The sequence below is a fragment of the Diabrotica virgifera genome, chromosome 9, assembly GCF_917563875.1.
Source record: "Diabrotica virgifera virgifera chromosome 9, PGI_DIABVI_V3a".
Lineage (NCBI taxonomy): Eukaryota > Metazoa > Arthropoda > Insecta > Coleoptera > Chrysomelidae > Diabrotica > Diabrotica virgifera.
In genome coordinates, this window is record NC_065451.1 from 161928086 (window position 1) to 161953278 (window position 25193).

At 33.0% G+C, this 25193-nt stretch overlaps 1 protein-coding gene across 1 annotated transcript in view; it reads left to right on the forward strand.

Moving 5' to 3' along the window:
• The window catches only part of LOC126892825 (uncharacterized), a 56867-nt gene extending 31992 nt beyond the window's left edge, over nt 1-24875 (forward strand). Inside the window, exons 2-3 of the mRNA XM_050662561.1 lie at nt 3076-3479; nt 24580-24875. Coding sequence (XP_050518518.1) covers nt 3076-3479; nt 24580-24747 — 572 coding nt within the window. The 3' untranslated portion in view covers nt 24748-24875. The remainder of the gene's footprint in view (nt 1-3075; nt 3480-24579) is intronic.
• Nucleotides 24876-25193: the final 318 nt, after the last annotated feature.

The following is a 25193-nucleotide window of genomic DNA, read 5'->3' on the forward strand; positions in this document are numbered from 1 at the left end:
TAAAAAGCAGATTTTTAAAGCACTTTTAACAATAAATTATTAAAGTTATTAAAGAAATACCCATTTTAAAAATATTCGATGCTTATTTACGACATTCGAACGACCCACTTACAAATCACAACAAAAATCCAGGTCCGGATTAACAAAACAATATAAAGTAATTATAACCTTGAAACAACACCCTGTATATTAAAATTTTCAAAATCCGTTTGCACATAGGTATGAAAAGAGCCCAAAAACTAAGTTTAATCGTTTGCTTCAATTTTTTGACCAGACAATTTAATGAATTTAATTTTGAAATTATCTCGAAATTTTTAAGAACTCTGGGAACTCATAATAAAAATTTCGATATAATTTCAGAAGTAATGTCATTAAATTGTCTGCACAAAAAATTAAAGCGGGACATTAAACTTAGTTTTTCGTGCTCTCTTCAGGTGTGCAGACGTATTTCAAAAATTACAATAATGTAAAAATTTCAATATACAGGGTGTTTTTCCAAGGTCACAATTACTTTGTATTTTGTTGTTAATACGGACCTGGATTTTTCTCGTGATTAGTAAGTGAGTCCTTCTAACGCAGTAAATAATAACTGATTATTTTTAAAATTAGTATTTATTCATTAACTTGAATGATTTATTATTAAAAGTGCTTTAAAAACCTCCTTATTAATTTCAGGGTCCTTAAAAATTTGAATATATGTATTTAATTTCAAAATTAAGGTTAATAAATTGTTGCACAAAAAATCAAAGTGAACCGAGGAACTCGGATTTTTGTGGTCTTTTCAAATGTGCAAACAAATTTTGAAAATGTCAATATACAGGATGTTGTATCAAGGTCACAATTATTTTAAGTTTGTTAATCCGGACCTGGATTTTTCTTGCGATTACCAATGGGGTCTTTCCAATGTGGTAAATAAGTATTGATTCATTTTAAAATGAGTATTTATTCAATAACTTTAATAATTTATAATTAAAAGTTAATACAAATACCTGCTTTTTAATGTTGAGTTCTTAAAAAATTTAATATAATTTCAAAATTAATGTCAAAAAATTGCCTGGCCGAAAAATCGTAGCGAATCATTAGACTTAGTTTTTTGTGCTCTTTTCAAATATGCAAACAGATTTTCAAAATTTCAATATACAGGGTGTTGTTTTAAGGTCACAATTACTTTATAATTTTTTGTTAATCCGGACCTGGATTTTTCTTGTTATTAGTATGTCAATTTTTTGGGTTTTGAAGGAGACATATGTGTACCAAATATTAAAAAAATATACAGGGTGGTTCTAAAGTTATGGCTTAGGAAAGAAATGAGCAAAATCAATAAAACACCCTGTAACTCGGATATAAAAGTCGGTAGGGCAAAAAATTTAGTATACTTAGAACGGCCTCGGCGACCTCTATTCATCATTAAAGTATTTCCGTTTCCCAATGAAACACCCTGTATAATTCGTAAATTTTTTTTTTCGATTATAGCGCCATCTATCGACAACTAGAATAAATGTTATAAATTTCTGTAATCACGGACGTGCCTTTTTTTCTGTCACATACAATTTAATGTGTTAGAAAGAAATCGAAAAACTGTGACGCACTGAAAGATGTCTATGAGAAAAATAATACCTATATAACCGTGGAAAAAAATTTATGGGGCCAAAAACAAAATTGCTTTCTTTCGTGGTTTTTCCTTTTTTTAATATTTTTGTAAAAAAATATTTTTGACTTTAAAAGGAGATATTTCGATAGTAAATTTAATCTGTAACAATTTTTCTCTATATGTGGTTGTACCAAAAGTGCATAGAACTCACCCTAATGCACGCTGTGCCTAGGGATTAATTCACCCCTATTTTAAAAACGCACCCCTTTAAATGGTAGCGTACCGCGGTTTTGTCATATTTAGTGGTCCCTTGACTATATGAAACAATAAAACCCCGTTAACGTTGTAGTTACTTTTAGCTCTCTTATTTTGAACATATACAGTATGTCCCTGTAAGTTGTATCCATATGGAAAACTTTTTTATTATTAATTTTACGAAAAAAAGTTATTCTTTTTAAAATGCTCTGCATGGTCCAAAACCTAAGATTCAACCATCAGATATTAAATTTTATGAATATTATACGAGGTATGTCAAAAAGTTTGAATTTCACTCAATAGTAAAGTAGCTTTATTTTTCACAATATTGAAAATTGCTATTACGAAAAGTTATTTGGGATTAAAAACTATATTTTAATATGCAATGACATCCTAATTGAAAAAAAAATTTTTTTGAAAAATTGTGGATAACTAAAATTATTTTCAGTTACTTTAATTCTGATGTCTTTTATTATTAATTTTACGAAAAAAAGTGATTCTTAATAAAAAGTTCTGCATGGTCTAAAACCTAAAATACAACCATCTCATATCAAATTTTATCAAGTTTATACGAGTTATGTCAAAAAAATAAATTTAGATCAAAAGTAAAGTACCTTTTTAGTTCAGAATATTTCCATTAGAAGGATGTAATTACATACTGAAACATAGTTATTAATTCTAAATAACTTTTCATAATAACAATTTTCGATATTCTGAAAAATAGAGGTATTTTACTCTTTAGCTAAATTCATATTTTTTGACATACCTCTTATAAAATTGATAAAATTTGACATAAGATTTTAGGTTTTAGGCCATGCAGAACTTTTTATTAAGAATCACTTTTTTTCGTAAAATTAATAATGAAAGAGTTATCAGAATTGAACTAACTGAAAATAATGTTACGTTATCCATAATTTTTCAATTTTTTTTATTAGAAGAATGTAATTGCATATTAAAATATAGTTTTTAATTCCAACCAACTTTTCCTAATAGCAATCAATATGTTGAAAAATAAAGCTACTTTACTCTTGAGTGAAATTCAAACTTTTTGACATACCTCGTATAATATTCATCAAATTTGATATTTGATGGTCGAATCTTAGGTTATGGACCATGCAGAGCTTTTTATGAAGAATAACTTTTTTTCGTAAAATTAATAATAAAAAAGTTTTCCATATGGATACAACTTACAGGGACATACTGTATAATGAATAGCCTATTTGTTTTAGATGTAACTAAAGCAATCAACATTGACTGGATAGGACATGATGGAGCTATGGAGCTGACCATAATTACTGAAGAAGATGGTGGAATATGGGAATGTTCGAATTTCGCAAGGATTATTGCTAAATACAAGATTACAGTAAATCCCATAACAGAACTATCTAGCGAGGGTACTACTAAAATGTCTCCCACAACTACAGTTTTACATTCCAAGGATAGCTCTACTGCCTCTTCTTACTCTTCTAGAACTACCACCAGTACAGAAACGACCACCAGTACAGAACCACCTTTTGCTGTGCCAGATTCAGACTTAATTTTTCTCAGAGACCAATTTATGGCTGACCACAGGGAGGAATACAAAACAGAACCCCTTCATAATCAATTAGACAACAGGAAAATAGTTAATAAGGTTTGTAACGATCCAAAAATCTTAAATTTTTTTTATCCCATTTAATTCAGAAGGCAGTAACTTTTACCCGGTTTTGTATAATGTCTCTAATGTTAAATATTGCGTCTTGGATTTATACACTGTGGGCCGAAATAAAGGAGTACATTTTTTATTTGAAAATAACTTTTTGTTTTTTGGGCGATTTAATTTCTTTTTGCAGGGCTAATAGCCTAACATGTCCTCAACATAACTGTAAATTTCGAAGCAAAAATAAGGTACAGGGTCGGACTTGTAAAAAATTTAAGTAACGATGCATTTGAGCTCATTGCAAATGAAAGCTGTCTTAGCTAAAATTGAACTGATATGCTCTTTTGGTAGGTTCACTATCCACAACACTTCAGTAAAAAGGAAATTATTCAAAATTATTTAAAAAAAATATCATTTTTTTATTTGAATGTTCAGAACACGCCTTCGCCATAAAATTTGAAAAAAAACCGAATTTGTAAAAATATCATTTTTTACTTAAATTAGGAAAATCTTATTCGAGTACTTTTCTAATATGTTCACCAGAATGAAACCCTCTTAACAATAAATTACATCTTTTCCATCGTTTTTACCTCCTATTGGCAGTAATTTTTTTTTAAATGTCTTAAGAATTTCTCAAACGCTCAAATATGTCAATTTGACTTAGTAAGCCATGACTAATTAGGTTGCCATGGAATTTGTTTGACATTTATAGTTAAATAAGTAAATTGGCCAATTCATAATGCCACTTTTAAGCAAAGAGGACAGAATATTAATTAAATATTCCCGTGAAAAATATAATTATCATGGAAGAAAAATTTAAATGCATTTCCTGAGAAAAATTGGCATATTGGAACGAAAGGAAAGTTCTTAAGACATCTAAGGGAAACTCATGGATCTATTCAACATAAAAGTGGAAGAGGAAAGAAGCGAAGCTCAAGAGCTGAAGAAAATATTGCTATAGTAGGGGAGCAGGGGGGCTAGTTGTAACGATTTTCATAAAATCAAATATATCTCGACAGCTATTTTCCCAATTATCACTAATTAAACATTAAACGTTAGTTTAACTCTTTCTGAATAAAATTGATCTGAAGAAAGTTAAAAAGACTGGTATTTTTTAATCAACTAGCATTTTACCAAAAAAAGTGCATTGCTACAAATTACCCCGCGCTTGGGGCTAGTTGTAACATCTATTGGGGCAGATTGTAACATTACGAAAATTCGAATTTTTTGGAATATTTCGTAGAAAATACCAACGTTGGTCCTGTTGAAACATGTTGCTCGACTTAATAACGTAGCTTCCTGTGTTCTTAAATATAAATGTAGATTCCTACGCATAAAATTTTGGACCCAATCTGGACCAACCGTATAATTTTGATACCAAGAAGAAAGAAGTTGCTTAGCACTGAGTTTCACAGCACATTGCTAAGGCAGTTTTCGCATCTTTATGGGAATTAGTCCTAAATATATTTCGGTGCACTTTAGAATATACGAAGCCATTTTACTTTCTTCTTCGACTGTAAAAACTGTCCCTGGTTTAGTACAGCCCACTTGTAGACTCTTAATGTTTTTCTTTTTTTCTATGTCGGTATCAAGATACATGACACAGTCCGTGCTGTTTTATTTGCTTGCTTTATGCTACATTGATTATCTAAAATTTCCGCTGAACCTAACTGGTAGACTTCACTTTCCGGCTTTGAGTTGCCCTTGGTTATGGTATATTGGGGCAGTGTCCACTTCTGAGCCCTTGAGACACTTAGACCTCCTAAGTTGCCTTGAGTTGCCCTTTCTGATTGCCTTTCTTTTATGTTGTCTCATTCTGGACTATTACTAAACTAAATAATACGTTTTTATATTGTAGCTCATAAATTTAGTAAAATTTAGCGCAATTTGTAACATGTTACAACAAGCCCCAACGTTTTGTTACAACATGCCCCGTAGCACCCTTTTGTATATTTATTAAAATAACTGTAAAAATATCTTGCTAATCGTAAAATCGTTAAGCAACATCAAAGTATAACTAAATTTAGAAAAGAAATAAACACCGAAAGTTTTATTTCCGTTTAAAACAATAGCGATAACCAAAATTTTATGAGAGTCAAATTTTAAATTACCCCATGCAAATGTGGTAAACGCAAGGCAAACGTGCACAAAACTACTATTTGCAACTATCGGAAGATGACTGGCTAGACGGTGTCATTTGCAGAGCGATAAGAGAATAAGATTTAGTCAGCTAAATTAGTTAAAAACGGTTAAATAACCTATGAAAAAGCCGTGTTACTATTTACCCCTGTTACAACAAGCCCTTTGTTCTCCTAAGGGTTGTTTTAGGAAATTTGCAACCTGCCCAATCTGTTGGAACAAGGAAAATCGCAAAAGAAACTAGGATTCCCTGCAGGGCCGCGTTTAGGTCAATTGCCGCCCTAGGCAATTCTCTAGTAGCCCCCCTTCAAACATGTACCATTTTTGCGAAAAAAAAATGCAAGCAGAATTTTTTATTTAGGGAGCGCTCAAGTATTATGTAACGCGATTTTTAAAGATTTTTAACCCCTCCTGCCCCCCTACGTAACGCAATTTTTGAAGATTTTTGACCCCCCCCCCTAACCTGCGTTACGTAATACTTGAACGGTCCCTTAAATAAGAAATGTATTGTTTGGAAATGTATTAAAATGAGGAACATAGAATTTATAAAAAATAATATTTTACACAAGCGAGAAGAACAAAAATCACACTGATCACAGTATGGTATGAATTCACTTTTGACCTGTGAAAATAAACACAGAATGTTTTACATAAAAATGAAAAATTATGATTATGTATAATTTGCAATTTGCACTAGTATAAGATAGGAATGTGTTGCGATAGCAGTAGCCGTTATTTTTTAACTGTTATTTCACTGAAGCTATTTCACACTGTTGCATCATTTTCTAATAACTGAAAAGGTAGCTGACTACTTTTTTTAATTATTGTAGACCTATAGCAAGAAAACCTACCCGTGTCCTGTCTAGAGTTCACGTCCGTTTTTTTAATTATTAACAATTTAATTTGTATGTAATTTCTACATACATTACTTACATATATGCAATTTTATTATAAATGTATTAATTAATAAAGGGTCTAATTTGTTTAAACATTTCTTGAAAAAATTGTTTTTTTCCAAATACCTATTTTCTTAATCATATCGTTATAGTATGGTATAACTAGATCCAAACCCAGCCATCCAAAGTGAAAGTTATCCTCCAACACCAAATTGTTCTATATGGTCTACATAATGTTCAGAAAAAAATCACGCCAATTTGAGGTCGGGTTTAGGGGGGAGAGGGGAGAGAAATCGGTAAATTCGTAGTTTTTTAAGTTTTTCGTCAATACTTCTAAAACTATGCGGTTTAGCATGAACAACCTTCTATACAAAAATGTTCTACATTAAATTTGAAACAAAAAAGGTCCGCTGCATAATCCGTCTAAAATGAACGGTTCCAAAGGTATGGAGGTAGTATAGTATAATTGGTCCAAAAAAGGCCTAACCCAGACATTAACAGTAAAAGTTTTCCTCCAACACCAAATTGTTCTATATGGTCCAGATATTATTCAGTAAAAAGGTATTCAGTTTGGCGGGTAAATAGGGGAGAAATCGGTAAATTAGTAGTTTTTTATGTTTTTCGTCAATATTTCTAAAAATATGCTTTAATGTTCTATACAAAAATGTTCTACATTAAATTTAAAACAAAAAAGGTCCTATACATAATTGTTATAAAATCAATGATTCCACAGTTACGGAGGGTGAAAAGTGGAGGTTTTCGATACTTTTTATATTTTTTGAGCAATTTATAATATTTTTACTGATTGAAAGAAATTTTCTTTAACAGGATTTGCTATTTCAGTGGCCGCTGGTATGTTAGTGATAAGCCCTTGAAGAAACGTCAACCTCACCACCCAAAATCATCTTCAATTGCCCAAGAAATATAAACAGTATCGAAAACCTCCATATTTCACCCTCCGTAACTCTGGAACCGTTGATTTTATAACAATTAAGGATAGGACCATTTTTGTTTTAAATTTTATGTAGAACGTTTTTGTATATAACATTGTTTACGCTTAAACATAGTTTTAGAAATATTGATGAAAAACGTAAAGAAATAACTATTTACCGACTTCTCCCCCCCAAACCGGACGCTCAAAATGGTGTAACTTTTTACTGAACAATATGTGGATCATATAGAACAATTTGGTGTTGGAGGAAAACTTTTACTTTGGATGTCTAGGTTAGGCCTTTTTTGGACCAATTATACTATACTACCTCCGTTACTTTGGAATCATTCATTCTAGAAGGATTATGTATAGGGGCATTTTTTATTTCAAATTTATTGTAGAACATTTTTGTATAAAAGGTTGTTCATGCTAAACCTCATAGTTTTAGAAATATTGACGAAAAACTTAAAAAACTACGAATTTCCGATTTCTCCCCCCTCTCCCCCCCCCCCCCCCAACCCGACGCTCAAAAAGGTGTGACTTTTTTCTGAACATTATATGGACGATATAGAACAATTTGGTGTTGGAGGATAACTTTCACTTTGGATGTCTGGGTTATGTCATTTTTTTAATCAATTCTATCATATATACTATTAATGATCATAGAAAACGTTAAAGTACCTATATTTTAATAAATAAATTATTTTTATTAAATAATAATTTATTGAACATAATTTATTGATTAAAATATACCTTAACTTTTTCTATGATTAATAATGATAGTATCATTACAAAAAATGGATTTTTGAGAAAATATTATCTTTTCAAAAATTGTTTAAAAAATTAGACTGTTTATTAATTAATAAATGTCTAGACAAATTGCATATTTGTAATTTACACAAAAGTACATACAAATTAAAAAAAAGAAATATCAAAATTCATTGAGTAGATCCCAAGATATAGAAAATGGTAGTAGTTTTAAGTTGCTTTTCTAGTTTTTGAACTCGTGCATTTTTCGGCTTGCGCCAGGTAGCTGACAACTGTTTTAATTGTTGACCTATAGGATGAAAACCTACATGTTTCCTGCCTAGAGTTCGCGTTCGTTTTTTAGTTATTAACAATTTAGTGCAATCAACGCAGAAGCTCCCCCTTCACTTACTATGACTAATCATCATTTGAACTACATTTTTAAAAATTCGAGAAAAATATCATCTTTTCGAATACCTATGTAAGAAGATGTTTTGTAAATGTTTATAAACTAGTATTTTTTACTATATTAGATAATTTTTTATCTCTTCTTAATACATTTTGATAGGATCACTTTTCTACTTTCATTTGGCATACGCAGAATTGTCCTATCTTCATTATTTTCTGTCATTTGTTATTGCAAAACAAAGGTCTCTGGGATAAACAAATAGAATACCTAACTTTTAAACTTATTAATGGATCAGTCTCAAATTTTGGGAGTTTGTTATGTACCCCAATACCCAACTTTGAGTAAAGCGAAACACGACAGTTCTAAGTTAGTTTTAGGAAAAGTTATTAATATATAACGATTTTCAGTTATTTTGCAGTTTACGAAGCAACAAATTAACTTTTTGACTTCCAAAATCATCATTGTGAAGGTTTTTCAATGTTCTAAAAAAATAAATTTTGTAATTTTATGTCAAATATTTAGCTTTTTAATTTAGTGTAAAAAATGGAAAAAATCGCATTGATTGCACCAAATTGTTAATAATTAAAAAACACGATCTCTAGGCAGGAAACATGAAGGTTTTCATCCTATAGGTCAAGTCCACAATATCTAAAAAAGTAGTCAGCTACCTTGATATTAATTTCATTGTCCCGAACATGGTCTATTTCTTGCTTATTTCCCTGGCTGGAGTATTATATCAGTGCGACGACACGAATGTTATCTCCTTGTAAAAATACAGTTTGAAAGTCCCAACTCTAACTCGATTTCCTACTGGTAATCTTTAGTTTCTGCAATATGTGCAATATTGATGTTTTCAGTCAATTCACCGTGTTTGCGGAGCTTCTGGCGGCCCAATAATCACTAAATTTATGACTTCCGTTTTTTTGGATGAATAGTGTTAGGTTTAAGATAACAGAATGCTATGTTTGTTTTATTTTTGATACGAATGCAATTTCTTTTATTTAGAAACGAACGCCCACTTCTATTTCATTGATGGATGAATGATGAATATACATATTTGTTATTTGATTTTAATTTTTAGATACAAATATTTTTTTGTACAGTATTTTTGCCGCCCCAGGGGCGTCATTTGATAGGGTTAGGGGAGGCAGTTGCCCCCTCCCCTGAAACTGAAAATGACTGAAATTTACAAAAAATACTTTCAGTTTTCATTATTACATCATATAATATAATGTATTGTATATTATATAATGCTTGCCCCCCTCAATCAAAATTTCAAGCCCCTGTGCCGCCCTCTCACAATTTGCCGCCCTAGGCAGCTGCCTATATTGCCTAATGGATAAAGCAGCCCTGATTCCCTGCACATCAGTTCGAAGAATCATCAAAGAAGATTGCCATCTTGAAGTATTTAATTAAGTTTACTTTCAAGGGCTTACTTTCAATGTGAGAGAAAAACGACTGGAAATATTTAATTTGCTGCTAAGGAGATTCCGCTCTCGTGAAGACATTAGAAAAACATGGTTTTCAGATAAAAAAAAATGTTTTATTTACGACCTCCTAAAAATACCCAAAATAATAGAGTGTACTCTGACGTACAATTTAAGAGAGAAATTCTAAATTCCTGTAGAGCATCTTTTAATTGGAAAAAGCCTTTTACCACATAGTGGTGTAAGGTGACAATACATTACATTATGTTACAATATAATACAATACAAAAATAACTTAATCTTAAATTTCACTAATAACTGCTATACATTTATATTATGTACAAATATGAACCATTCCTTCTTATTTCTAGCCAGCGTCCTTGCTTCTATCCAAGTTGTTCCACTTTTCTCGATTATTTTGCCTAGTGTTCTATCCCATGTTTGTCGTGGTCTACCATTCTTCTTTCTTCTTTGCGTTTTTGCCTGCCAAATTTCTTTCACCGATTTTGTCTGATCCATTCTCTGAAGATGACCCCACCAACTGAGTTCCCTTCTCTCTATAAATTCTAACGTTGACTCGATTTCCAAATCTTCTCTTATTTACGTGTTCCGTAGTCTATCTCTTTTGGTAACTCCTCGAACTCGTCTAAGGTATTTCATTTCTACTGCCTGTAGTTTACACTTTTGTCGTTCTATTAGTAACCGTGACTCACAACCAAAGGTTAATACAGGTCTATATATTTACTTGAACACATTAATTTCTGTTTTTGGTGTTATTTATTTTTTATTAATGAATTTATTGCTCATTGTATGGTATAGGTTCATTGGTTTTTGAATTCTGTTATTAATTTCTGTTTCCTGTCTTCCGTTGTCTTCTAATTCTACTCCTAAGTATTGGAATGTTCGTGCTTGTTCTATATTTACTTCTTACATTTTTATGTTTACCTTTTCTTTTTCTTCCTTTTCCCCCATGACCATAACTTTTGTTTTATTTTATTAATTGTCATTCCATATTTTTTTAGTGTTTCATTCCATATTTCTATATTTCTTTGTAGTTGTTTCTCATTTTTGGCCAATATGACGACATCATCGGCGAATGCTCCTTCTGAAATTTCTACTCTTCTTAAATTTTTATAACCCACATGCATTTTTTTCACTTTCACTTTACATTCTTTAATTATCTCATCCATGTAAATTATAAAAAGTGTTAGACTTAATCCTCCTCCTTGTCTCAGTCCCTCGTTCGTAGTAAATAGTTTTGATGTTCTGTTTTGGCTGATGATATAATTCACATTTTTGTTGTAAATGTTCTTAATTACCCTTATCATTTTGTTACTTATACCTCTCTTTTCTAATATTTCCCATAATTTTTGCCATGGTGTCGTGTCAAAAGCCTTTTCAAGATCTATGTTAGCCATATACATTTTTTTCTCCTGTTGCTGATATTTTTCTATTATTTGCTTGATTGTAAATATATGATCCTGGGTGCTTCTGCCTTTTCTGAAACCGCTTTGTGATTCCTCTAGTGTGCTGTCAATTTTTCCGATTATTATTTTGTTCAGTATTTTTTCGTATATTTTCATGGCAGTGCTTAACAGTTTTATTGCTGCGTAATTGTTGCAATCTGTTCTATCGCCCTTTTTATAAATCGGCACTATCTGTGCCTTGAGGGCGTTCAAGTATTACATAACGCGATTTTTTAAGATTTTTGACCCACCTCCCCCCTATGTAACGCACAGTAATGGGGCGTTCAAGTAGTACGTAACGCAATTTTTTGAAGATTTTTGACCCCCTCCTCCCAACCTACGTTACGTAATACTTGAACGGCCACCTTCTGCCAGTTCATCGGTGTCTGTTCTTCTGTCCAGCTGCAATAAATATTTTTAATAATAGCTCTGTTGCATTTGGTCCCATTTTTGTATCATTTCACTGGTTATTCTGTCACAGCCTGGTGCTGTTCCGTTTTTCATTTCTGCAATAGCTTCTTGCAGTTCAGTTATGGTTATAGGGTCTACATTGTCTACTTCTATTCTTTGGTTGCCTACATTGTTTTCTTCTTGATAGCAGTGAGTTTGTAGCATCTCTTGGAAATATTCTCTCCATCTGTTCATTATTTCATTTTCTTTTGTAAGAATTTCGCCACTTTTATTCTTTATATTTTCTATTTCTTGAATTTTTTCTTGTCCCTTTGATTTTAATACTCAATAGAACAGTTTTTGATTCTCTTTATTGTTTGTTTCCATATTTTCTCAAAATTTTGTCCATTTGTCCTTCTTTGCCTTTGTAACCAGTTTTTTACTAGAATCCTGTGTTTTTTATATATTCTTCATATGTAGTTTTCTGGTATTTTTTTGTAAGTATATTTTTCAAGCATCTTTATTTTTTTAACTTGTTGTTTTATTGATTTCTTTTATTGCTCTTTTTACTTGTTTCTGTTATTTGTTAAAATGTTATATTTTCCTAATTTAATAAAAAAATTATATTTTGCAAATCCGATAATTTTGAAAAATTTCCTTTTTACTGAAGTGTTCTGGATAGCTAACCTACCAAAAGAGCATATCAGTTCAATTTTAGCTAAGACAGTTTTAATTTGCAACGAGCTCAAATGCACCGTTACATAAACGTTCCATATTCTCATTTTATTACATTCGAATATAATGGCCTTAAAGGTTTGAGTTTTCTGTGTTCAGTTATAATAAGAATGATCCCTGTAACAAAAACCTGTAAAGTTGTGTTGTGGCAGAATAGATATAGCTTTAAAGGGTAGTTACTTATTTATGGAAGTTTCCTCAAACTAGGCTAGCTGGAAATTGAAGAGACTAAACAGTAGGGCTCAGGGGAGGATCAGGCCGTATTTGCATGCCCTAGTAAGACGGTACCTACTGAAATACTTGAATGATAAAGAAAATAAATTAATATAAGGAGTAATGAAAAGAAAAGAACTATTGACCAAGAAGATATTCAGAAGCAGTGTTGAGCGCCAGGGAAGAATTGAATATATTCCTCTCCACGTGACCTATATTGCTGTACCTAACTAATACTATTAAAAAGGTAGGATAATAAAACATATAAGTATGTACAACCAACAAATTTAATGAAAAAAAAATACCTAGAACCCCTATATACAATTTTATACAAACTAGCTAACCACCTGACGTACTAGGCTAGTACTCTCCTGTCTATTACACAGATATTACAGTAGAGAAAAGCAAATATATTGAATTTATTGTACCAAGACAGTTAATGGATCTAAATATGGGTGTACAAAAACTTATTATTAAGGAGGATTACAATATTGGTTGACAATCCCACATCTGATCGGAATGACACACCGGACAATACTGATATATTGTGATAATAACCGAGATAGTGTGCACAGTATCTTACCAGATAGGTTATGGTCTCCGGACTATTTTAAATAAAATAAAATACAAATACAATAATGAAAATGACATATAAAAGTTGTGGAAAAGAAAAATATTGATTATGATTACTATAATTAATTTTAGAAAAATGAATTTATATGATTATTAAGAGGATATATGTTATTAAAAGTGTTAAAGTTGAAATATGTTATGTAAAAGAATTGAAAATGTAAATTTTAATAATAAAACCTGTCGTTTCTACAAACAGTAGGCCTGTGGCTTCTCCAAACTCCGGTTAAGTTGATGCGGGAGAGCCAAGTGAGGTATCTTCCGGGTTTCCTCTACCTTAGGGGGAGTACTTCTCACCAACCAGAAGGTACGACGATATGGTGCGACAAGGAGGTACTTCCTAGCACCGGGAAAACTGTATATCTCCAAAAAAACAAAAAAATAAAATCCATCCAATGCCAAATAACCCAAAATGATCGTCTATTCCATATCCAAAAAGATTGACTTAATCTTGATCTCCACCAGTGGCTAAAAAAACAAACCTTGATCAGCTGATTGCCTTGACCACACAAGAAACAGGACCTCTACAAAAAGGTGTACCACCTTATCAGAACTTGACAGAGAAAAAATCTAAGAAAAAATGAAGTTTGATGTACTTGCTTGAAATGTCAGTGACCTTGATTATCCTTGACTGGAAAGAGCCTTTTTAAACGAATATAAGGAAGTATTTGAACAAGTAAATATGAATCTGGTAATCAAGATTACTTTAAGGAGTTATATAAATGAGAGAATAAGAATGGTCATTGATTCCAAACTGATTTTGAACTGGAAGTATATAGTTAGAAAGAATTCTTTTCTCTGTAGAAAAAATAAGTGCGATGGTATTGAAGTATTGCAAATCTGATGATTGAAGAATAACACTTCATTTAAAGATAATATATGTAAGATATTTGAAATGAATAACAGGGTTATTTTTTTTTAAGGAAAAAACATCATTTTTTTAATACATACCCATTACTCTTCAAAAAGGTGTTGGAAAACAAAAAAAAACCTCTTCTTTTCAAAACACTTAACCACCAAGAACAAAACAACTTCTTCCCACGTAAACTTATATTCTATTCAAACATTTCAAATAAAATTTTATATTCTCTGTAATGGCCACTGGTGTGATGGGTCTGCCTTCAACAACAGCCGAGATTGAAGTGACGAATAGCCCCTTCTGCAATGACAATCACGTCAGCCGGAAGCCGTATCGACACACAAACCAACTTCTAGGTTCCGAATTCCCCAAAAGTTACCAATTTTGTCGTCGATCAACTGCAACTTTCAATACAATTGTCTGTAAAGTTGGTTGCATACCTAGTTCCTATTGGAATAAATATTTTAGTAACGATGGTAATAACTAATCGTTACATTCCCCCGTTACTCGGAGAAAAAAAAATTGATCTAATGAACAATTTTTTTTTATACATATATAAATACTCAATACAAGTATCCATAAAAAAATCACACGCTGTGGGATCCAACACAGGCGTGAATAACCAATTATCTAAAATATACTACGAATCTAAGAATACTACTATATTCTAAAATAACCTATATTGGCGACACAGAACTCGTAGGACAAGTTCTCGGTGGCATACATCATAAAGACCAAATTGTGTTCAAGTTGATTCAGTAGATTTTTATAAAACCCCAAATTATAGTCAACAAGAACACCATAATAACCATATTCATAACTGCAAAACAAAACATAACCTATACAACGACTAACTTATACACACTTACATTTGACTCGATCGATTATACCTAACCGCAAATTATGAGTCATGTAAATGGAGTTGTCCTAATGACCAATATATCACATATGGTACCAACATACATATTTAAGGTTTATTATAACCCTTTTCTAAATTACATAATTCAGATAAATCCTAATAAAAAAAATGTCGAATGGGACGAGTAATAAAAAATCGTTCTATCGATGGACAACAGATTTAAATAGAGCATATCCAAAGTGAACAATTAGTAGATTTCGTAGCCAATTCGCAATAAGCCAACATAGACCATAGTATATCAAAATAAATATAAGAGTTATTGACAAGAAAGGAAATTATTGTAGCAAGCCTTTTATCCTAAATTGATCCGACATTGGACAACAGATTTATATTGAAGCATATCCAAGGTGGAACAATCAAGCAGATTTAATTGAGCAACGCTACAACCTAGTACTAAATGTACTAATGATGATTACATATTTGTTACCATGACCCTAACTCAACCGATCATCAGATTTGTATCAGATTCAATGGGAGATCTATCTAAGGGTAACTAATCGAATAGTTGACCTAACAGAAGTTAGCTTACTCTGGGATTCTCTAACTATAGCTATAGCTACAACAGAATGATAAGAATGGCCAGAAGAAGCTAACCAATATTTCGAAGTCATCTCTCATGAAAGAATTCAAGAAGTCACATATTAATAACTCTTATAAATAAATCCAATTATGGAAATACTAGAGAACAAGTAAATCAATTTCTAAAGAAACTGCAGATCAAGACAATGTTCCCTAGTTACTTACAGAGAACAGGATATTGATCCTGACCCTAAGGTACATATGAACAAAAAAAAATTTAGTTCCTCGGAAAGATGATGCTTGAACAAAATAATCCCTTGGTGAATACAAAAGCTACAATATTTCAATATAGCAAAGAAGTTACCATCATTATCAGAATAATAAAATAGTAAAACTTAAGAAGGATAGATAAACATACAAGTTAAGAGTAAGTTTCTTCAGAATGAATGTAAACTGAAAATCGAATAAGAATGCCTAGTGCATGATTAAAATGATGATTAAACATTCTATCATAAAGATTCAGCATCTGAACTAATTGAGGTATGGCTTGGAACTAGGCAACTGTGAGCAATGAAATCTGCTTCCTATCAGATGCACAGTCGATAAGCAACAAGTCTCGAACCCACGTATTTGCATAGCCAAGCTAGGCAAACCACTTTCCTAAGAAATGTTCACTACAATAAATAATGAAATGGTTTCATAGTCTTTATTATAAATTTAATCTCAATTAACTTTATCAAAATTTGGACACATGAAGTATAACTTTGGAATCACACTGTATACTAAAATTGCATTTACGCAAACAAATATCACAATGACTTCTTTAGACAAAAATAAGCTAATGTACCAAGGAATCATGCTAAGCATTGAAATAACTTTCCAGTAGAAACTACAAAATCAAATACAAAACGAGATAATCCTAATCTAAACCTATTATGTAGATACTAATCTACAAGCGATGACATATATAAGCATAATCACATACAAGGTGTTAACAGTTCCATACCAGTTCAATAATAAGCCAAATTAAGCTAAATCTCAATAATAAACTAATGAAATCTCAGATACATAGAATATGGAAAGCTGGAAAGATTACTATAATAGATAAAACATAGAGTCCCTATCTGGTGACTAAAATCAAAATCCAATCGTTAACCTATTCATTGAACAATCGAGTATTTCTAAAATTTAGAAAGAGGAATTAACTTGATCAGTATTGTTAAGTTAATCTTCTTCTGACGACGAAGATGCTAAGTCGTTGACAGTATTATCTGGTAGTAAGTCCTTTATGTGAAATCGACCAAGTTTCCTGTTGGACGAACTATCTTTTAATTCATATATTAAAGGAGAGATTACTTTACTGACAACACATGGGACATATTTCTGACAAAATTTGGCAGAAATAGCATCACCTTTGCTTGACTTAACAAAATTACGTTTTAATACCCGATCACCAACAAAGAATCGCAAATCTCTTTTCCTCAAATTGTATTGACTCTGTGACTTAAGGTAAGAAGATTTTAACTTCTTCCTGATGTCTGCAAATATTGGGGGCAAAGTCTGAAGATCATCTAAACGATGAAGTTTCTCAGAGGTCTGAGGGAGATTTGTGGAATTGTCTGAAATTAAACCAAAATAATCACCAGACAAAGCAATATTCCTACCAAAATTTAAATAAGCTGGGGAACATTGAGTAACTTCATGGACCGAAGTTCTTATGGCTTGAGCTATTGAGTGAATATACTGGTCCCAAGCTCTGTGATCTGGATAGGTGTACGATCTAAGGGCTGTTACAATACTGCGGTTCACTCGCTCACTATGATTAGCTTGCGGATGGTATGCAGCATTATAAAAGATTTTCTGAACTTTGTACTTGGTTAGAAGATCCTTAAAGGCCTTAGACACAAATTGAGGACCATTGTCACAAGACACAATTTGGGGAACACCAAACAACAAAAAGACTTGTTCCTCCAAATATTTCACAATGGCAGGGACAGTGGCATTACGAAGAGGAAAAACTAGTGGAAATTTAGTAAAGTAGTCCACAACCACCAAACAATAGGTACAGCCATTGTAACTACGAGGATATGGCCCAATCGGATCCATGGATATCATCTGCCATGGAAAGTCAATGTTCCTAAAAGTACCCATTAATCCAGCTTGTGGCATAGTACTTGGCTTGCAAGTAGCACAAACTTTGCATCTAGATATATATTTCTTAATATAGTTGCGCATGCCAGGCCAATAATATAATTCTGCTATCCTACTAAATGTTTTATAGGAACCGAAATGACCAGATGTCACATTATCATGAAAAGTACGAAGAATTTCATCCCTGTTTGCTGTTGGGACGACAATTTTCCAATCAGACATATTAGACAAAGCTTCTCCTGAACTAACAACATGCTTATAAAGGATATTATTTTCTACTTTAAAATCAGGATACTGATCAGGTGTTTGAGTAACCTTTTCCAACATTTTCTGATACCATGCATCCGGAACTAAAGTGGATAAGTCAAGAAGATTGACATCAAATGTTCGAGACAAAGCATCTGCTACGACAACACCATTTGCCTTACGATGGACGATATTATAATCAAAGGCTGACAACTTACAAATCCATCGAGACAAACGTTGGGATGGGTTACGCATAGAATGCATCCAGAGTAAAGAACTATGATCAGTAATAAGGGTACACTTACGACCTTCTAAATAGTAGCGGAAAGCCTCCAAACCATGAATAATAGCAAGGAGTTCACGCTCGGTAGTGGAATAATTTTTCTGGGCCTTATTGAGCTTCTTACTGGTATATGCTATGGGGTGTTCAGAACCATCTTTCATCTGAAAGAGTACACCACCTGAGGCGGTATTTGAACAGTCAGTCATGAGGTAGAAATGTTCACTGAAATCAGGTGAAGTCATGACAGGAGCACTGGTAAGAGCTTCTTTAATGCGATGAAAAGAGCATCATCAGCTTCAGGAGTCCAGGTGATAGTCTGGCCCTTTTTCATATTCTTAAGGAGGTCAGTAAGGGGTGATAATAAAGTAGAATAAGAAGGCACAAATCGACGATAGTAACCACACATGCCCAAGATCCTACGTAATTGTGTAGTGGTTTTAGGAATGGGGAAGTCCTTAATAGCGGTTACTTTATCAGGGTCTGTTCTCAAACCTTGATGATCAACAACATATCCTAGAAATTTCAAATTAGGACGACAAAAATTACATTTCTCTAAATTAACAGTGAGATTAGCCTCTTTAAGGCGTGAAAATAATTTCTCCAATATTTCAATATGTGAAGAAAAATCAGGAGTAACAACTATGATGTCGTCTAAATAATAGAATACGAATGGTTCGAGTTGGGGACCAATAACCAAGTCCATTAAACGACACATTGTTTGCGGAGCTGAAACTAGACCGAAAGGCATTGTGACAAATTGAAATAACCCTTTACCACTGACAGCGAAAGCAGTATACTTCTTACTCTCTTCGCTTAACGGAATTTGTAAGAAGGCTTTGGATAAATCCATCGAAGAGATATATTTGGCATTCTGAAGTTTGCTCAGAATTATATCTATCCGAGGGATGGGATAAGCATCTCGATTAGTAGTGATACTATTAAGTTTGCGACCATCGAAGCATACTCGGAATGATCCATCCTTCTTCTTCGTCATCCATAACGGCGAACAATACGAAGAATTTGAATGTTCAATAATGTTTAGAGAGAGCATCGAATCAATTTCTTTACCTAAATCTGCTTGCCATGCCTGAGGTATGGGATATTGATATTGTCTAAACGGAGTTGAAGTGTTCACTTCGATAGTATGAGATATTAAATGTGTACGGCCTAATTTATCTTTGGAAGAGATAGAAGAAAATTTAGAGATAATATTCTCTAACTGGTTTTGTTCTAAGCTAGACAAACTAGAGAACTCACGAATGGCACTTACAGTTGCGACATTAAAGGAAGATATAAACAACGAAAAATCTGAACAGTTTAATGTACTATTAAATGCATTTAAGAAATCCATGCCAAGAATTATAGAATTTTTTACTGAAGGGATAACATAAAATGTAATCATTTTCCGAATATTGGCAACTACGATTTCTGTGTCAAATTTACCTGTAATTGACTGGATTGCACCATCCGCAGTAGAGACTTGCAGAGAAGAAATAGGCATAACATTAATATCAGTGTTTTCTAACAATTTCAGCGAATACGAACCTATTAAAGAAATGTTAGAGCCACTATCTAATAGAGCTAAACAAGATTGTCCTAAAATTTCAATTTCAAGATAAGGTCGGTTATCATTATGTTTCCTAACTAATAACGAATTTATATCAAAATCCAAAATATCTGATTTATTTTCAAAATTATCTGGTATTAACATAGACATATTATTATTATTTACAAACGTACAACCTGGTATAGAATTTGGAACTGTTTCCTCGTCTTGATTATGCTTATTACTAAAATTCCAGCTTAAGACTGGAGGGGATAATCTATGATCAAGCGAACCGTACGAGTCAACTGAAGTGTCACTAACAATTACTTTTTCCCTGATTTCGGTTTGCGTGCTGGTCTCCGGTTGGAAGTGTTTCTTCCTTCCTGAGAGGGTGTGTTTGAGCTGCTGGCAGGTATTGGACCTGAAGCTTCGTCTACAGCTGCGGTCATATTCCCTGATGGGGCTGCTGTTTGAGGAACGCTCAGGGTACGAGCCTCTGCATGCTCGTTTCCCGAACACTTAAAACAGTTACGTTTAAGCGTATTTTCTCTACCACAACCGTGACAGAAAATCCGTGTTTGTGGTCTGGTACAATCCCGAAATGCGTGACCAACCCCCTGACAATTCCAGCAAGAAAAGGAATAAGTAGTCACAGACACATTCGGTGTATGGGGTCTAGATTGCCAAGAACGATTTCTCGAGGAGTGAGAGTTAAATCCAGCACCAGAATTAGATGTTGTAGGAGGATGAAAAGACCAGGATAGAGTTTCCTCTAACCGTTTACACTTATCTGTCAGGTCTTCGATAGTGGCTATATCAACCAGTGCCAATTGGGCATGGTAAAAGGGTAACAAACATTTTAAAATTATCTTTATTTTTGCATGATCTGTTAAAGGGGTATCTAAACGACTACACATACCCAACATAGTGTTGATAAACATGGTCACTGATTCTCCAGGTTTCTGCTTGCGGTTCTTGATCTCGTCTAAGAGATCAGTTTGGAAAGAATAAGGCAGAAAATCGGATTTTACTTTCTGAGCCAAACCAGTCCAAGTGGTAAAGCTACCACGGTTGTTCATAAACCACGTAAAAGCATGGCCTGTAAATAATTCGGCAGAAGCCGAAAAAAGATCTTCCTCACTCACACCTCTCGAAACATGAAGACATTCTACCCTATCTAAAAATGAAATTATTTGGTCATAATGACCTTCACCAGAAAACGAAACTCCCCACTTATGTACCTGCACAGGCTTGGGATGCAACAGGGAATTAGAGGCTTGAACTGAAGAAACAGGAGTGGACGTGGCTAGAGGATTTACTCGAGAATCGAGTTCACCTTCTAGACTGAGAATCCTAATGGACATAGAGCGTTTGTAAAGTTGTTGCTCCTCATCTGAGCAACATAATAAGTGGACACGACCAGAGATATGAGCAAGACGTGAAATGTATCTGGAATACATGCTATCATGGACAGTCCCTCTAAAATTATTTATCTTTTGCGTAAGATCCTCTAGTGTCTCATTTATTCCCTGTTGTTGTTCCAGGAAAGGAATAGCTGCAGCTGAAATCTGACGGAAACTCCTATTTCCTTGCTCCTGTTTAAGAGCACCACGCAATAGACTGCGTTTTCTATCACATTTAGCGGCTTCTTCAACCTCTATTTCCCTTATCCTCAGCTCATAATCTAACTCCTTAACTAACAAATGTTCTGGCTGAAAGGTACACATGGTGATAGGGAAAGAATTAGTAACAATAAACCCAACCCAACAACGACAAACCGAACCCACCCCAACAAACTAACGACCCAATTAACCGACAATCTACTAAACAAGCTGCTCAACCGACGAGCTGCTAAACTAACGACCTAACAAACCGACAAACCAAATATAACCGAGATATATATTTGCGGTAGATATTTAAAATAATTTAAGTAAATGTTTAAACGAAAATGTATATAAAAAATGAAAACTTTATAAATTATATATAGGTATGGTAAGCAAAAATTTAGCTAACTGTAGTATATTGTGGCTGCACCTAAATCAAAAGTAGTAATGTACCTAGATATCAAAAAAAAATAAATCATTCAAAATTTTTCAAAATAAATATCCAGGTATCACCAAACCGACCAGACCGAAATGTCAACCAATATACCTGTTCAAATATTATCCTACTCACGATTTACAATTATTATTTTAAATAAATTAAAATAGTACCAATACAGCAATACAAGTGCACTAGTGTATTTTCCAAATAACGTACAAAAGGAATCAAAAATGTATCTCTATATAATTACAAAATATACAACAGTGAACCAGAAAGATACTTACTAGAAAAATTTACAATAAGCAACAAAATAAAGAAAGGTACTGTCTTACTGAAAATCGTTCCCCACGTTGGGCGCCAATTGTAACAAAAACGAAGTTGTGTTGTGGCAGAATAGATATAGCTTTAAAGGGTAGTTACTTATTTATGGAAGTTTCCTCAAACTAGGCTAGCTGGAAATTGAAGAGACTAAACAGTAGGGCTCAGGGGAGGATCAGGCCGTATTTGCATGCCCTAGTAAGACGGTACCTACTGAAATACTTGAATGATAAAGAAAATAAATTAATATAAGGAGTAATGAAAAGAAAAGAACTATTGACCAAGAAGATATTCAGAAGTGGTGTTGAGCGCCAGGGAAGAATTGAATATATTCCTCTCCACGTGACCTATATTGCTGTACCTAACTAATACTATTAAAAAGGTAGGATAATAAAACATATAAGTATGTACAACCAACAAATTTAATGAAAAAAAAATACCTAGAACCCCTATATACAATTTTATACAAACTAGCTAACCACCTGACGTACTAGGCTAGTACGCTCCTGTCTATTACACAGATATTACAGTAGAGAAAAGCAAATATATTGAATTTATTGTACCAAGACAGTTAATGGATCTAAATATGGGTGTACAAAAACTTATTATTAAGGAGGATTACAATATTGGTTGACAATCCCACATCTGATCGGAATGACACACCGGACAATACTGATATATTGTGATAATAACCGAGATAGTGTGCACAGTATCTTACCAGATAGGTTATGGTCTGCGGACTATTTTAAATAAAATAAAATACAAATACAATAATGAAAATGACATATAAAAGTTGTGGAAAAGAAAAATATTGATTATGATTACTATAATTGATTTTAGAAAAATGAATTTATATGATTATTAAGAGGATATATGTTATTAAAAGTGTTAAAGTTGAAATATGTTATGTAAAAGAATTGAAAATGTAAATTTTAATAATAAAACCTGTCGTTTCTACAAACAGTAGGCCTGTGGCTTCTCCAAACTCCGGTTAAGTTGATGCGGGAGAGCCAAGTGAGGTATCTTCCGGGTTTCCTCTACCTTAGAGGGAGTACTTCTCACCAACCAGAAGGTACGACGATATGGTGCGACAAGGAGGTACTTCCTAGCACCGGGAAAACTGTATATCTCCAAAAAAACAAAAAAATAAAATCCATCCAATGCCAAATAATCCAAAATGATCGTCTATTCCATATCCAAAAAGATTGACTTAATCTTGATCTCCACCAGTGGCTAAAAAAACAAACCTTGATCAGCTGATTGCCTTGACCACACAAGAAACAGGGCCTCTACAAAAAGGTGTACCACCTTATCAGAACTTGACAGAGAAAAAATCTAAGAAAAAATGAAGTTTGATGTACTTGCTTGAAATGTCAGTGACCTTGATTATCCTTGACTGGAAAGAGCCTTTTTAAACGAATATAAGGAAGTATTTGAACAAGTAAATGTGAATCTGGTAATCAAGATTACTTTAAGGAGTTATATAAATGAGAGAATAAGAATGGTCATTGATTCCAAACTGATTTTGAACTGGAAGTATATAGTTAGAAAGAATTCTTTTCTCTGTAGAAAAAATAAGATAAGAAAATAAGTAAGATATTTGAAATGAATAACAGGGTTATTTTTTTTAAGGAAAAAACATCATTTTTTTAATACATACCCATTACTCTTCAAAAAGGTGTTGGAAAACAAAAAAAAACCTCTTCTTTTCAAAACACTTAACCACCAAGAACAAAACAACTTCTTCCCACGTAAACTTATATTCTATTCAAACATTTCAACTAAAATTTTATATTCTCTGTAATGGCCACTGGTGTGATGGGTCTGCCTTCAACAACAGCCGAGATTGAAGTGACGAATAGCCCCTTCTGCAATGACAATCACGTCAGCCGGAAGCCGTATCGACACACAAACCAACTTCTAGGTTCCGAATTCCCCAAAAGTTACCAATTTTGTCGTCGATCAACTGCAACTTTCAATACAATTGTCTGTAAAGTTGGTTGTATACCTAGTTCCTATTGGAATAAATATTTTAGTAACGATGGTAATAACTAATCGTTACAAACCACTCCCTTTTAATCTGTTCCTATTCTGACCAACGACACCTTTGTTCATTTTGTGTACACACAAACCGGGGTTTAATCGGGACATAAAGTACCGGCCCCAAAGGGCCGGTATTTGCACTGCTTAGTATGCCAAACATTAATAACGCTCTTTTGTGTTACAGGTTCAAAACAAGGAAGTTGGGACACTAGTAGATGAATCGCTTAACATCATTTCTGAAAGTTTGAAAAATCCATATTTAAGATCGCAGAAAAATATTGCCCCTACTTTGTTTATCATTCCATGTTATATTTATTGTATTTTGTTTTATTGTTTTTATTTTGTGATTTAATTTATAGCAGTTGATTACTAAATTTAGATATTTTATATTTTTGATAAATCAATAAACACGCATGGATATAAATATTATAAATTAAAGTGGTGTACTAAGATGTCAATACAAATCCCCTATTGACTGTTTATTCCTATTTTTCTTCATATTATAGTTCCTTCTCCTATCTGAGGTTGGCTATCATCTCAGCTATCCGTACCCTATTGGTGGCTGCTCTGAAAAGGTCTATTGAGCTGTAACTTTACCACTCAGCCTGGTTTCTCAGCTAGGAAATTCTTCTTCTACCTAGGTCTGGATCTTTTACGCTTAATTTTACCTTACATTATGAGCCTTAATATCTCGTATTTCGCACCTCTGGCAATGTGACCTAAATGTTCCAGCAGAGACGTCAATTGGGACGTATACGTATATTTGTTACGAGAAAATACAGCACGCCAAGATGATTC